Source organism: Mustela lutreola, chromosome 1 (assembly GCF_030435805.1).
Source record: "Mustela lutreola isolate mMusLut2 chromosome 1, mMusLut2.pri, whole genome shotgun sequence".
Taxonomy (NCBI): domain Eukaryota; kingdom Metazoa; phylum Chordata; class Mammalia; order Carnivora; family Mustelidae; genus Mustela; species Mustela lutreola.
Genome location: NC_081290.1, coordinates 285,956,643 through 285,970,697, shown reverse-complemented (window position 1 = coordinate 285,970,697; position 14,055 = coordinate 285,956,643). Strand labels below are relative to the sequence as shown.

Genomic DNA, 14,055 nt, shown 5'->3' with positions numbered 1-14,055 from the left:
GGAGTGGTCCCTCTCCTGGTAGGGTAACCACCCCTCTGCCTAATGGAGCTTTGGTCAGCTGCCCTGTCCTCTTGGTTAAAGCCTATGCCCTTTCTCACCCATTCAGGGCTCTCTGGTCCCCCTGGAAACAGTTTCCATGTGCTGCTTAATACAGGTCCTGTCGTGGAACACAGCGTGTCCACACAGAGGTCCCCTGGGTACGGCTGCTGCTTCTCCTCCTGCCACCTGTCCAGAATGCCCCTCCCTCTCCCACCCTCTCTGACGCGGGGCTGGGGCTGGCCTCCCTGAACTTGGTACCTACCCAATGCCCAGCAATAGGCTGGAGCCCCTCCCAAGAGACAGCTCAACTAGGGCTGGGTCAGAGGCTCCCTGACTGCCCCCTGCCCACCTCCAGCCAGTCCCCGAAGAGGCCTGTCTTGGGCTCCAGGTGTCCAGCCTGGGACCCCAGCCCCAGGGCAGGGAAGCTCTGGGGGAACCTGCTCATTACATAGGCCCAAGGACAGACCAGGGCAGAGGCACCAGTGGCCCAGGCTGGGGTAAGGCCCCCATCTGCAGAAAGCAGGGAGAGGGCTAGGAGGGAGCTGGCTAACAGAACCACCAGCCGGCCCACCCAGGGTGCGGCGGTACCTCCAGCCTCTCCTGCTGGCCCAGTTGGTGCCTGGCATTCCACCTGCAAACCCTGAACTTGCTCTTCCTTACCCTGGTCAACCCAGAGCAAGGGCTGAAGGACCACCCTGGGGTGGGCTGACCCCCAAATGCATTTCTTGGCAACCAATCCCCAGGTGGTGGACTCGCTCCTCCTGGCCTCTCCAGGCCTCTGCTCCTGTGCTCCCCATTCCAACAAGCCCAGAGGCTCCTCCATCAAGGTCCCTGCTCTGCAGAGAGAGAACCCTGAGTGTCTGGAGGCAGAAGAGCTTCAGAGAGCGGAGCCCGGGGCACCAGCCTCTCCCACTCCCCGCATGGGGTGCACCCGCCCCGGCCTCGCACACTCCCCCCACCTCCTGACCCATCCCTCCAACCCTGAAAGCCAGTCCAAGAATCCCCAAAAAAGCAGAGACACTTCTGACACTTCTGGGGACTCAAAGAAGCCAAGTCAGGTCCTGAGGATACGAATGAGGGGCGGGATCCACTCAATGGGAAAGCTTCCACCAGCAGGCCTCCACTGGAAAGAAATGCCTCCCAGTCCTAAAGACGGACAAGGGAGCCTCTGAGGAGCCACTGTCTTGGGACCCAGTGAATCCGAGTCCCTGGAGGTTCACCTCTTCCTCAGGAGCTCCCACCCTAGGCCTCTGGCCCTGAGTCTAATGCCAGGAGCTACCCCTCGCCACCCGCTGGGAGCAGGAACTGACCTCCTGGCCTGGGCCCAGCTGCAGCAGCTCAGAACCCAGCCCAGTGAGCGGGCGGGCAGCCTCACTCACTGCAGGACCTGGAGATCGGGGAAGGGCTGGAGCCCCACAAGAATACACATCTGGCCGTGCTTAGTGGGCAGCGGGCTGGGAGGGTGGGGGGTGAACCCCAGGATCGGCCCTGCCCAGCGTCTGGACCCTCCTCAGGTGCGGATCCCTACAGTCTTCCCCGAGAGTAAGGCCTCTCCTCCCCCACCCAGTCCCCAGCCACATGGGGATTGCCGGCACATCCTGTCCACCCCGGACAGCCTCCCATCTGAGCTCATGGAGAGGCGGGAGCAGAGGAGAAGGGCTCGTTCCTCCTCCCACCTTGGGCCCAGGGAGCTGGCCGCAGGGGCGGGGCACAAAAGCCTCTGCGGTCCCCCACCAAAGGCAGCTCAGCTGGGACCACCCCAGCCTCCTTCTTTCTGGTGTCTGGGAAAGTCAGGAAGCAGAGGGACCCGAGCATCACAGATCTCCACCATGGAACTCTCTGGAACAAGGGGTCTAACCGCCCTCCCCTGAACACTGCGCAGGAGTCGAATTCAGGGGCTGCATATCGCCATCCCTACGAAGGAACCCGTAGCTGGCCCCACGAGGAACAAACACTGGTCTCCCTGCCACTCCAGTTGTTACTAAGCACAACGTGCTACCACCACCAGATATGCGGGGCGAGGACTGCAGAGCCGCCAGGGTAGGGCTGTGGGGCCCTGCTTTCGGTGCCCCCCCGCCACCGCTGTCTGGACAAGCACACTCCTGGATGATGCACATAAGAAACAGGGCCAAATGTGCAAAGTCAAGAGCATGCCTCAGGGAGACAGAGTACTGCCACCCGGAAGCTGTGGGCCTGGGTTTTCTCACAGATCCAGCACAGGCCTCTGGAGCAGAGGCAAAGTGTCCCTTCTAAGAGAGAGCAGGGTGGCCAGGAAGGAGGGACAAGGAAGAACCAATCCCAGCCTGGGGAGCAGGGCACAGATTGCCATTCGCAGGGGACCTGCTGTGTGCAGTGGGCCCTGGGCTAAAACCTCCACCAGCTCATTTAACCTGCACAGCTGGGCTCCCAGGGACAGGCGGCTCGAACCCAGGGTGGAGCCCCCGTCACTGTCCCACCTCTCTGGTGGCCACGTGCTTGCCCTGGAACCCAGGCCGCTGGCAGTGGCCACCAGCAAAGCACCGGCAGTAGGGGCCCCGGGGATGCCGCACTGACTAGACAGGACAGGCCCATCACAGTCCAAGGACAACCCAGACCGGCCTTGTTGGAGCCAACAGTCCAGCGCCTGAGACCAAAGGAGGGCGCAACCCAGGCTTGGGCAGCTGGCAGATGAAGCGGGCAGGCAGCAGGCCGGGGACTCGTGCTCGGCACACAGCACAACACACAGCCTGAGAGCTGAGGCCTCTTTGCGTCTTCCTGGCCTGTCTCCGTAAGACCAAACAGAAACGCCTCTCCGGCATCGGCCTTGCTGGCTCCCACCCTGCCGGCTGTGCTTGTGAGATAACCCAGTTTTCTCTTTGGGGCCAGAATTCTGAAGCCTGAGATCCTTTCACATGTGCACGTCTTGGTCTAGAATCCTCTGCCAAGACACCCCGTCTTTTCCAGGAGCCGCGGGATCCATCTAGAAGGTGGGATGAAGGGGTGGGTCCATTAACAGTCACCTCTCCCCGGATGGGAAGCCGCCCAGCCCAAGGAAAGGTGCTCTTACAGACGTGCGTGACCCGACCAGGGAGCTACCAAAACCCGTCGCAGAGATCACCCCGTCCACACGGTCCCTTCAGGGCAACTCGGAATGCGAGCACGGAAGTCGTGTATCTGAGGCCACTGGGGGCTGGAGACAACAGGGCTCCGTTCACAGAACAAAAGTTCATGGAAAAGTCCGCCGCAGTGAGTCAGAATGCCAGCGCTAAGCTTCCTGGCAATTTGGGAGAAGGCTCACCTACTCGGGCAGATTTCGTCCAAAAAAAAAAAAGAAAAGAAAAGAAAATTCTTGCGGTTGACATTAGGCACAATGAAATGAACTGTTAACGCGGTCGATGATCTCTGACACACGTATGCACACTCGCGACCTCACCAAATCGCTGCGAGGAACGTCTGTGTCCTCGCTCGAAGAACATTTCCATCACACCGCCCCCCCCCAAGAATGTCCTAGCGCCCCAGAGTCCCAGGCCCCCACCCCCGCCCCGCACCCCTGTGCTTTAGGCCACTCGAGGTCACACCGGACAGACTGCTCCCGGCCGATCTGCACAGCACGTGATAAGAAACAGAAACGAGTCTGGTCGGCCCGGGGCTGGGGTGCGGAGGGGTGGGTGTCTCGGAAGTCCACCCACTGCCCTACCCGGGAGCTCCATCAGCGGTTTCCAGCAGGCGCCTCCCTCCCGCCGACCATTCCCGGGGCTGCCACCGGAACGTGCGCTCCCCCTACCCAAGACACAGGACCCGGAGTCCGCTCCCGGGGCCCGCCTCCCCAGCCCTGGGCCCAGGCCCCGGGGGCGGTCCGCCCCTCGGCCAGACTCGCCCTCCAGGGCCGCGGTCCCGCGGCAGCCACACTCACCATCCCCGGAGGAGCAAGCGCGGATCTCCAGAGTCCCACGCGGGAAGGCGGCGCACCGCGCGCTCCACGCCCGACGGCAGCGGTGCGGCCCGGCTGCGCGGGGCGGGCGCGGCTCAGCCAGGGCGCACCGCAGCCGCCGTCCAAGGCGCTGCCCGTCGCCCGCGTCCCGACGCCCGCGGCCTCGGGTGGCCCGTGGGGTCTGCCGGTCCTCGCCGTGTCACCAGCACGACCCAAGCCGGCGCCTCCTCCGGGTCCCGCGTTCCCCTCGGGTTAGGCTCCTGGGCGGCACGTGACAGAAGCCGCACTGAAGCGCGCAGGCGCACGCACTCAGGCGCACGCGCACGAACTACTCACGCACGCGCACCAACCCACCCACGCGTACAATCGTCCCCGCGCACGCACGAACTCATGCACGCACACGCACGGGCCACCCGTCAGTCAACGCCTGTAGACCCCAAGAGCAGCCACCATGTCCCGCGGGGCATCGGACCGCCAGGCTACACAGCCGTGAGGTCAGCCTCCATCCGAACCGGGAGGGGGCTCAGTTTTAGAGGACTCGTGAATTCCCAGGCAGGAAAGTGGGTTCAGCCTATGCGGGGAAAGGTCACCAACTGAGGTCAGAATGATTCCCTCTCTCTTGCCTCGAGCGCTGTACTCAAGTTGTTGAGAGAGACCGGAAGGGACTCCATGAATTTCAGTGAGGCCTCGGATGCTCAGAGGGGTCCCCTAAACCACAAAGCTCCCCAGCTAATAGGCGGACAAACTCAGACTTGAAATGGGGCTCTGGAGTCCAGGGTCCAGGCTCCTTCCTTTCCACCCCTCAGCAAGCAGAGCCCTGGGCAGGTCCATTAGCCAGAGCATCTCTCCATGCAGAGGGCTGTGTCGACCTAATGGCCTCTCCCGGCCCACAAGAGACCCTCTTTCCTGCACAGCGCTATGTTAACGCCGAGATGATAGGGCCTGCTGATGCTCTGAGGCCTCTTTGGCTGTCCCAGATGGCCTTCAGGCAGGGAGACACTGCCAGGATGGCACAGGAAGGACGTGAACACTCCCGCAGCTCCTCACGGCCCCCAGCCTTATTCTCATTTCCCTGAAAGGCATCCCCCAGCCTAGATGGGCAGCCTGAGAGCCCACACCCAGCTAGGTCCATTAGTCCCCAGCCAGCTTGTCTGCAGGCCTCCTGGGTGGGGTGGGTGCCTTCCTGTATTTATGCCTCAAGCTCCCCTTCCAGCATCTCAGAGAGCAGAGTGAAGGCATCCCAGGGACAGGACTCCTGTGAGGCCAGGGTGGGGAGCAGCCAAGGCGAGCTGGGAGAAGCCCTGCAGAGCCGGGAGCAGGGACTGGGCCGGAGCAGCTCGGGGGCATGGAGCCAGTGGAGCTGCTTCCAGGCGTTGGAATTAGACACCAGAGCCCGGTCACCTTTCCCCGAAGGACTGAGCACCAAGTCGGGAGCAGGTAGGAGCCTCACATTTTTACTCTCTGGGTGGAGGAGAGCATGGTGGTGATGGGTGGTGCCTAGCAACAACCCCGGGGCGAGAGTCCCTGTTCAGCCAGACATGGCTGGATGGCCCGGGAGGTGCCTCAACTTCCCCGAGCTGGCATCTTCCAAATAAAACGGACAACAGAAGCCTAGCTCACACCCATATTTAAAGTGGTTCAGATCACCCCCAGGGGGCCAGCCACATGGGGAGCCCCCATCAGTGGTGACAGCCAGGCCAGGACAAAGGAGGGACATACAGGTGTCAGGTGAGCACAACTGAAGAAGACATTCACTTTGTTTTGGGGAAAGCAGCAAGTCATAGGTTTTCATTTCTGTAAAAACGTTATATGGAAATGCACAGAAAAAAAAATCCTTCAAGGGTGTGATCCTACCGTTAACACTGGGAGGCAGCACGAGGGCATAGCAAAACCTACGTCCTCTTGACCCTCAGACCTTTTAAAGGAGACTGTTTTACTATCTCATCTAGGTGACCTTTTAAACGTTTAAAGGACAAGGAGAGATGGACCGTATTAGCTAGAAATGACATTTCCCGAAGGCGTCAGGTGAGGTAGACAGAAATTCAAACAAGGCTTCTGAAGACAGGCATCCTACAGCTAACTCGACAGGCACCGTCTTCTAAACCATCACCTTTCACGTGTGATCACTGAACACTGGCTACGTGCAGGCCTGGGCCCAGGGCGGGGAGGGCGTGGAGGGGCTCTAGTCCGATGCTGGCCTGCCCGAGGGGCTCACAGGCCCAGTGACAACCCTCGTAGCTCAGAGTCGGAGGGAGTGGGGGGCTCAGGGAAGAGCCCAGCAGAGGGGAGGCAGCGGGGGAGGAGAGTAGGCTCCAGCAACTCGTCTCAGAAGTGCATTGGTCTTACCAGATCACGACCCGCCCTCCGGATCGGATTTCACCTTGAACACCTCGTACAGGCCCACCTCTGAGAGGAGCGCAGCGGCTTGGTGCCTCAACAGATCACTGAGGGGGACACAGTTGGGCCCATAGCTGTCAGGAGGAGGCCCCCTCCCCCCGCCCCCCACACCCCTCCCCTCTTCTTCCTTCTTTCACTGGAAAGGAGGAACCTTCCCGCATGGGGTCCCGCAAGCTTGGTGGGCTCCCCGCTTCTCCCGTCTCTCCTGGGCAGTGCCCAGCTCCCAGGCCGCTTGCCCGCGGTACCGACTCTGCCCCCAGGCGCACTCCCCCCGCCCCCCTGCAGCCGTGACCGTGCCTGCGCCCTCAGGTCTCCCTCTGCTGAGCAGCTCCCGTTTGGGTCCTCCGTCCCTGGTCCCATTTCTCTACCCTCGCCTCCCCCCTGCCCACTACAACACACCCCTTCAAAGGGTCACCCGCACCCCTGCCTCCACAGCTGCCTCCTCGGCACATCTGGGGGTCTCTGTTGCCGAGAGCCGCCCCTTTGGAGGGGTCTAGGGAGCCGCCGCGCCTGCAGCACACCCGTCGTCCCTCCACGCGCTCTGTCCCCACTGCCGCTTGGCTACTAAAACTGCTCTCCCAGCAGCTGTCAGCCCCTCTGGAAGTTCCCACCCCGAAAGCTGCATATTCTTGCTTGTCGATGGTCTCCCCTTCGAGCAGCATCCCCGGGAAGGTCTGTAGCCCAGGACCCAGAATAGCCCTGGCCTGGTCCACCCTCTGTCCCCATCAGCGGGGTATCAGGTGACAGCTGAGAAGCAGCCCAGGTGTGCGGAGGGCCCCTGTCCAGGCTTCTGGGACCCTGACCAGAGCAGAGGGTCGGGGGGCACTACATGCACTCAGAGGTGGGGTGGGGCACTGGACTGGGGGGCGTCAGTCGGCCCACAGGGTGACCTAGTGCATCCCGCCCTGCCCGAGGAGCAGGTGCCACCCGCGTCCTCCATCCCTGGGGAGCGGCCCACACATTCCTTACTTAGCGTGGGGCTTCGAGGACACTCCTTCGCTGAGCCTGGCACTGGGCAGGGACCAATCACTAGTGGCTCGGGAGGGCGGTGTGTAAAGGGTTCCGCTGGCTGGGGAGGGGCCAGGGGAGCAGGGTCCCAGCCCCCTGCACAGACAGCAATGGGTCTCTCATAGCAGCCCCTCCAACGAGCCTCTCCCTGCCGCCCTCCAACCTCAGCACCTTCCAGCAGGTCCCTGCCTTCTTATGTACCCCCTGGGGGACAGGGGATAATCCTGTCTATTGTACATTCCCCACCCTGGACCCTGAGTTCTATGAGGACGGCCTTTCTGTGTCCTGGCCACTGCTGTGCATCTATACTGTGTTTCTATGTGTATCTGTACTATCTGTGTGTGCATCTGTGCTCCTGGGTGCGGACATGCATTCCGCGCATGTCCATATGCTATCATCTACCCCGTGGGACACAGAGCACCATGTAGGTACCTGGCACATAGTAGAAGTTTGATCAATGTTACTTAAACATCTGTGGATCCTGCGGGAGGGACTCCTGACTGTGACGACAGACAGGGCACCTATGGAGGCTGTGTGGGTCATGGTCCCACCCTCCCACTGTGGATGCCGAGAAACTGGGGAGAAAACACAATCCCCCTCCTACCCAGCCCTGGAGAGGTAGGAAATCTCTGGGTCCTAGAGCGACGCCGGTGGCCCAGAGAACATCAGATGGGGCTTAGGTGGGGTGGGGATGAGGAAGGGCTGTGGGGCTGGGAAGTCCCTTGGAGCTGGAGCAGAGGGGGCTCCACAAGGCCAAGCCCAGGAGCTCCCTGCTGCTTAGACAAGCAGCTTTCTGCACAGAATGCCCTCAGGAGCCTCCCCCCTGCCTGAGACTGTGGGGGAAGGGTGCATGAGCTGAGTCAGGCACCAATTTCAGGAACTAAAGCCCCAGATTTGCAGCATTCACAGTAACAGAGTCTGAATTTACAAACGTCTGCACGATGCCACATCTCCGACCCATGAACCCCACCACAGACCTGCTCCTGGACCAGTGACACCCTGTGGATACCAACAGAAACCAGGGCCAAATCCTGGTAGCAGATCTCAGCATTGAAAGTGAAGAGGCCTGGGGCGCCTGGATGGCTCAGTCGGTTAAGTATTTGCTTTAGTTTCAGGTCATGATCCCAGGGTCCAGAGACTGAGCTCCCCATCAGGCTCCCTGCTCAGCGGGGAGTCTGGCTCTCCCTTTCCCACTGCCTCTCTGCCTGGCTTGTGCGCTCTTTCCCTCTCTCTCTCCCTCACTCTCATAAATAGATAAAATAAAAAATAAAGTGAAGAAGGCCACCACATAAAAGGTACACTCGACAGGGACGGCATGATCATCTCAGATTTGTCCCCACTTAACAAAGATTCCAAAAGCCGAAGAGAAAATGACAAAACTTATTTGTGGCAGATAAAAATATTCGTAGTGCTATGAAATAATATCTGTAACAAATTTATGGAAATTTAAATTTTACGTATTTTCAGTGGTTTTCGACGTTAAAATATTTAGGCATGAACAACAATGAAGACACTATAAACCAAAATGCATGAAACAGCTAAAGAAATACTTAGGAGTCATCCAGAGCCCAAAATGCCCCTTAGAAAGAGAAATTTTGATAGTTGCCTAGCAGTTCAACACAGGAAGCTGAAAAACAATCACAAGGTAAATCCAAAGAAAGTAAAAGAAGTAAAAGCATCAATTAAAATTGGAACCGGGGGTGCCTGGGTGGCTCAGTGAGTTAGGCGTCTGCCTTCAGTTCAGGTCATGATCCCAGGGACCTGGGATCGAGTCCCACGTTGGGCTCCCTGTTTGCAGAGAGCCTGTTTCTCCCTCTCCTCCCTGTTCATGCTCTCTCATTTTCTCTCAAATAAATAAATAAAATCTTTTTTTAAAACAGAAAACTGGAGGGTGCCTGGGTGGCTCAGTGGGGTGGCTCAGTGGGTTAAAGCCTCTGCCTTCGGCTCGGGTCATGATCCCAGGCTCCTGGGATCGAGCCCGGAATCAGACTCTCTGCTCTGCGGGGAGCCTGCTTCCTCCTCTCTCTCTCTCTGCCTGCCTCTCTGCCGACTTGTGATTTCTCTCTGTCAAATAAATAAATAAAATCTTTTAAATAAATAAATAAATAAAACGGAAATCTGGAAACAAAGAAACAATAGAGACGTTTAAGAAAAAGTTCTCGTAAAACTGAGCCTCTAGCAAACTGATTTTTTAAAAAAAGAAGTGAGCACACAAATTTAAAATGGAAGATTGAATTAGGGCTTTAAAAATTATAAGGGAATATTGTGTAGATTATTTACAGTATCTACCAATAAATGTGAAACCATAAGCATGAAGAATTACCCAGAAAAATAACATCGCCTACTCTAACTCAAGAAGAGATTCAAAATCTGATTAAACCTATTATATAGTTGCACTTGTAATTTTCTTTTCACAAAGCCATGCCTGTCTCCTAACAATCACATAAAAATAACCTGACCAGATGGTTTTACCTTCTGCCAAATCTTCAAAGAAAGATAATCCTTACATGCTACAAATTGTTCCAGAAGGTAGAGAAAAAAGGCAATCTCTTCAAGTCATTTTATGCAACCAGTATAATCTCACATCTTTGAAATAAAAAAACAGACAAGGATAGTACAAGAGGGGAAAATTATAGGCTAATTTCACTTATGAACATGGGGGGACATTTTCTAAATAAAACCAGGATACCTGAGGGGAAAGGGGAGTGACCAGAGCAAATAGAAATGGTCTATCCTAAAAATGTAACAAGGAGTAAATACCAGAAAACGTACCACTATAGATCCACCACATAAAGAGACAAAGGGAGGAAAAAAAGAAAGGGATTAAGTAGATGCAGAAAAATAATTGTGATCAATTCCATCATTTATGATAAAAACTCTCAGACAACCAGGAAGGGAATTTTCTCACCCTGATCAAAGATAATACCACAAACTCAGAGTAACCATCACATCTGATAGAGAAACTTGAAGTTTAGGGAGAAGATAAGCACACCTGACTGCAACCAGCGCTCAGCAGATGACTAGATGTTCTGGGCTATGCTATAAGACATGAAAAAGAAATTAGAGGGATAAGAAAATCAAACTTGTCAACAGAAAAATGGATAGGTATGGTCCGCTATATTAGGACATTTGCCTGATTAATAAAAACGACAAGAATCAACAGGGTTCCTCCACACCAGCAATGATCAAGAGGAAAATACATCAGAGGCATTTCTGTGTCTAGCCACAAGGGAGGAACTGGTACTGGACCAGCCCTCCCACGGTCAACAACCAGAAAACTGGAGAAAACAGAAGACTCAGCTGTGTTCAGATACTGGACAAGAGGCATCCCCGGAGTGTGAACTCCAAGAAAAGGGAAATAGAAGAGATGAGCCCTGTGATCACCCCAGCTTTATGCCTGAAGATGCTCTCTGGAAGGGGGAAACCAGCCAGAGCTCAGTGGTCTCCTGGAGGATGAAACATCATGAAAAGGGCACAGAACGAGTACTGAGTGGCTGTCAGCCACACAGCACCAGAGCTCACACCAAACCACTTACATATTTTAAACACACATGCCCATAAAAGCAGTATGTAGGACAGAGAAGCCAGAACAGAGTTTTGAGGGTCTCATGTGTAAAGGGAACTTGGTAAGTCAAGAGCGAAAAGAAAGCCTTTGATAAAAGTCAATACTTCTTCATGATTAAAAAATAATAATAATAAACTCAAAATGCAAGAGAACCTCTTCACTTGACAAAGGGTGTTTAGAACAACTTGGGGTATGTCACAGCAGGGCTGGCAGAGTTGGCGGGATGGGAACCAGGAAAGCAGGGAATGGGCTAAGCCTCCTGGTTATGTTTCTTTTTTTTTTTTTTTCTTTTAAAGATTTTATTTATTAATTTGACAGACAGAGATCACAAGTAGGCAGAGAGAGAGGGGGAAGCAGGCTCCCTGCTGAGCAGAGAGCCAGATGTAGGGCTCGATCCCAGGACTCTAGAACCATGACCTGAGCCGAAGGCAGAGGCTTTAACCCACTGAGCCACCCAGGTGCCCCTCTTGGTTATGTTTCTTATAAACAGAACCCAGGAGAAAGCCCTGAAACTGGACAGTTGGGGTGTGGGGCCCCAAGAAGCCCCTTGGGGCTCCAGCAACACAGAACCTCAAGTCGGTCCATATTCTTTCCACAGGATGAACGGGATTATAGCGGACTCCTATGTCCAGAAGCTCTCCCCAAATGACTCCATGATAAACACACCGGACACCGCTCCCGAGGTGCTGAGCATCCTGGCCACGTTCGTCTGCGTGTGCGGCATGATGGGCAATGGCCTGGTGGTCTGGCTGCTGAGCTGCCCGGGGCAGATGACCCCGTTCTGCACGTACATCCTCCACCTGGCCGTGGCTGACTTCCTCTTCCTCCTCTGCACGGCCGTCACCCTCTCTCTCGACCCGACCCTGCCGGCCTATGAGGTGATGGAGAGAGCGAGGTCCTTCGCCTACACCACCAGCCTGACCCTCCTGACGGCCATCAGCGCGCAGCGCTGCCTGTCTGTCCTCTTTCCCATCTGGTACAAGTGTCGCCGCCCCCGGCACCTGTCAGCCGTGGCGTGTGCCCTGCTCTGGCTGCTGTCCCTCCTGATGAACGTGCTGGTCTCACTCTTCTGCAGGGAGTTCTGGGCCAGCCTAAGGCAGTGTTACACGGTGGACTCCGTCTTCAGTTTCCTCATCATGGGGATCTTCACCCCAGTGATGACCCTGTCCAGCGTGACCCTCTTCGTGCGGGTGCGGAGGAGCTCACAGGAGTGGGGGCGGCCGCAGCCCACACGGCTGTACGTGGTCATCCTGGCCTCTGTCACGATGTTCCTCATCTGCGCCCTGCCTCTCGGCATCAGCTGGTTCTTCCTCTATTGGCTGGACCTGCCCCAGAATCAGAAGACTCTTTTCCACCACATGGCATGCCTCTCCTCGGCCCTGAGCAGCAGTGCCAATCCTGTCATCTACTTCGTGGTGGGCAGCCAGGGACACTGCTGCTTGCGGGAGTCCCCAGGGGCCATACTCCGCAGGGTGCTGAGGGAGGAGCCTGACAGGGAGGGGAGGGAGACACCCCCCACGGGCACCAACGAGCTGGGGGCCTGAGAGCCTGGGCGCCCCGGGGATCTGCATGCCTTCCCTGCCCAGTGTCTGTCTGGCCTGCTGTTAACAGCCCCAGAGCCTTGCCCCTTGCCCTGTTGGGGTCTCTTTCTTCTAGGCCAAAGCCCCCCATGCCTTGATGTGGTCTGGCTCTCACAATGGGACTCAGCTGGGAAGACAAAATGCAATTTCTCCTGGGTGTCACAGGGCTCTCCTTCGCTGAGGCCTGGCCTGTGGAGCCTGATTGTCCCCCAGGCTCTGTGGGTGGGTAGCCTGCTTCCATGTGAATGCAGAAGCACATTCTCCAAGCCTCCTGCTCCCCTCCAAGGACATCTTTGTGCAGGAGGCAGGGTGTGGGTCCTGTGACTTTCTGGCCTGATGCTGGTCCTTGGGCACATGCTGGTGGCACCAGCTGACCGCCAGGGGGATGCCCATGGTCTGCCTTCCACCAGGGGTCCTGCTGACCCCTTCCATGACTGCAGTCCTTGGCCAGCCATGTCCACCACTGACCAAACCCACTGGCTGTAAGCCTCGTCCTCCACCTGGCCCAGGACAGCGCTTGACCCCTGACCTTTGCCTTCGGCTTGCTGTGCAGCACCACACCTGGCAACCACGGCAGGTCTGTTTGCTTTGCTCCAGGAGGCTGCCCTGGAACCAGGAGAGCCCCTGCTGACCCCCTGGAGATGCACAACAGATCTTGATGGGACTGTGCCCAGGAGGCAGGGGCAAAAAAAACTGGATAGGGGTCTTCCCAGAGTTGTTACTAGTCCTAAAAATGTGTAGGATGTTAGTGACATTACAAGAATGGGTTGTGACGGGTGCTGGGTGGCTCAGTCAGCTAAGCGTCTGCTTTCAGCTCAGGTCATGATCCCGGGGTCCTGGGATCGAGCCCCGTGTCAGGCTCCCTGCTCCGCGGGGAGTCTCCTCCTCCCTCTGCCTCGGCCCCTCCTCCCTGTCCATTGCTCACGCTCTCTTTCTTGCTCTCTCTCAATTAAATAAGTAAAATATTTGGAAAAAAAAAAAAAAGAGTGGGTTGTAAAGCTAAGTAGTATCTTTAAACTATTTATAATACAACACAATTTTTGATCAACCATGCTAAGAAAAAAGATTATATTAATTCTCAGTTCCCTTTATGGAAGAAATTCAAAACTGTTACCTATGAAAAAATGTCAAAGAGTGCGCAGCAAGAATGGTAGAAAAAATATTGCAGATGTTTTCCTGTATTTTGCATTATTTGTGGTATTTGTCACTTATAAAAATCTACAGTTTGCTATGATTTCTTGTCCTGTTCTAAATAAATGGTCATTGTTGCATCTAACTTTGTATTTATGATTTTGTTTTCTTTTTCTTAAGGAGCATCCCCCTCTTGTTGATAAGCTTTGGTCCCCACAGAATCTGTACTAGGATGGAGGACAGAGGAATTACCAAACTCCAGGATGGTCAGCAGGACTCAAAGGGGGACCACTGAGCTACTGTCATAGACATCCATGAGTAGGAGGATCCCCAGGACCACCGGGCAGGGGGCTGCTTCCAATGGCCCAGGATAGCTCATGTGAACAGAATGACAACTCAAAATTCTAATGTCTTGTTTTGAGGTT

General features: G+C 56.0%; 1 protein-coding gene across 2 annotated transcripts in view; it reads left to right on the top strand.

The window, feature by feature from the left end:
- MRGPRD (MAS related GPR family member D) overlaps window positions 1-13,764 on the top strand; it is an 18,752-nt gene extending 4,988 nt beyond the window's left edge. The window contains exons 1-2 of one of the 2 annotated variants that reach the window (XM_059150091.1): window positions 4,491-5,386; window positions 11,518-13,764. In XM_059150091.1, coding sequence (XP_059006074.1) covers window positions 5,295-5,386; window positions 11,518-12,463 — 1,038 coding nt within the window. In that variant the 5' untranslated portion in view covers window positions 4,491-5,294 and the 3' untranslated portion in view covers window positions 12,464-13,764. Of the gene's footprint in view, window positions 1-4,490; window positions 5,387-11,517 lie in introns of those variants that run through there. The other variant, XM_059150099.1, reaches the window with a different exon arrangement.
- Window positions 13,765-14,055: the final 291 nt, after the last annotated feature.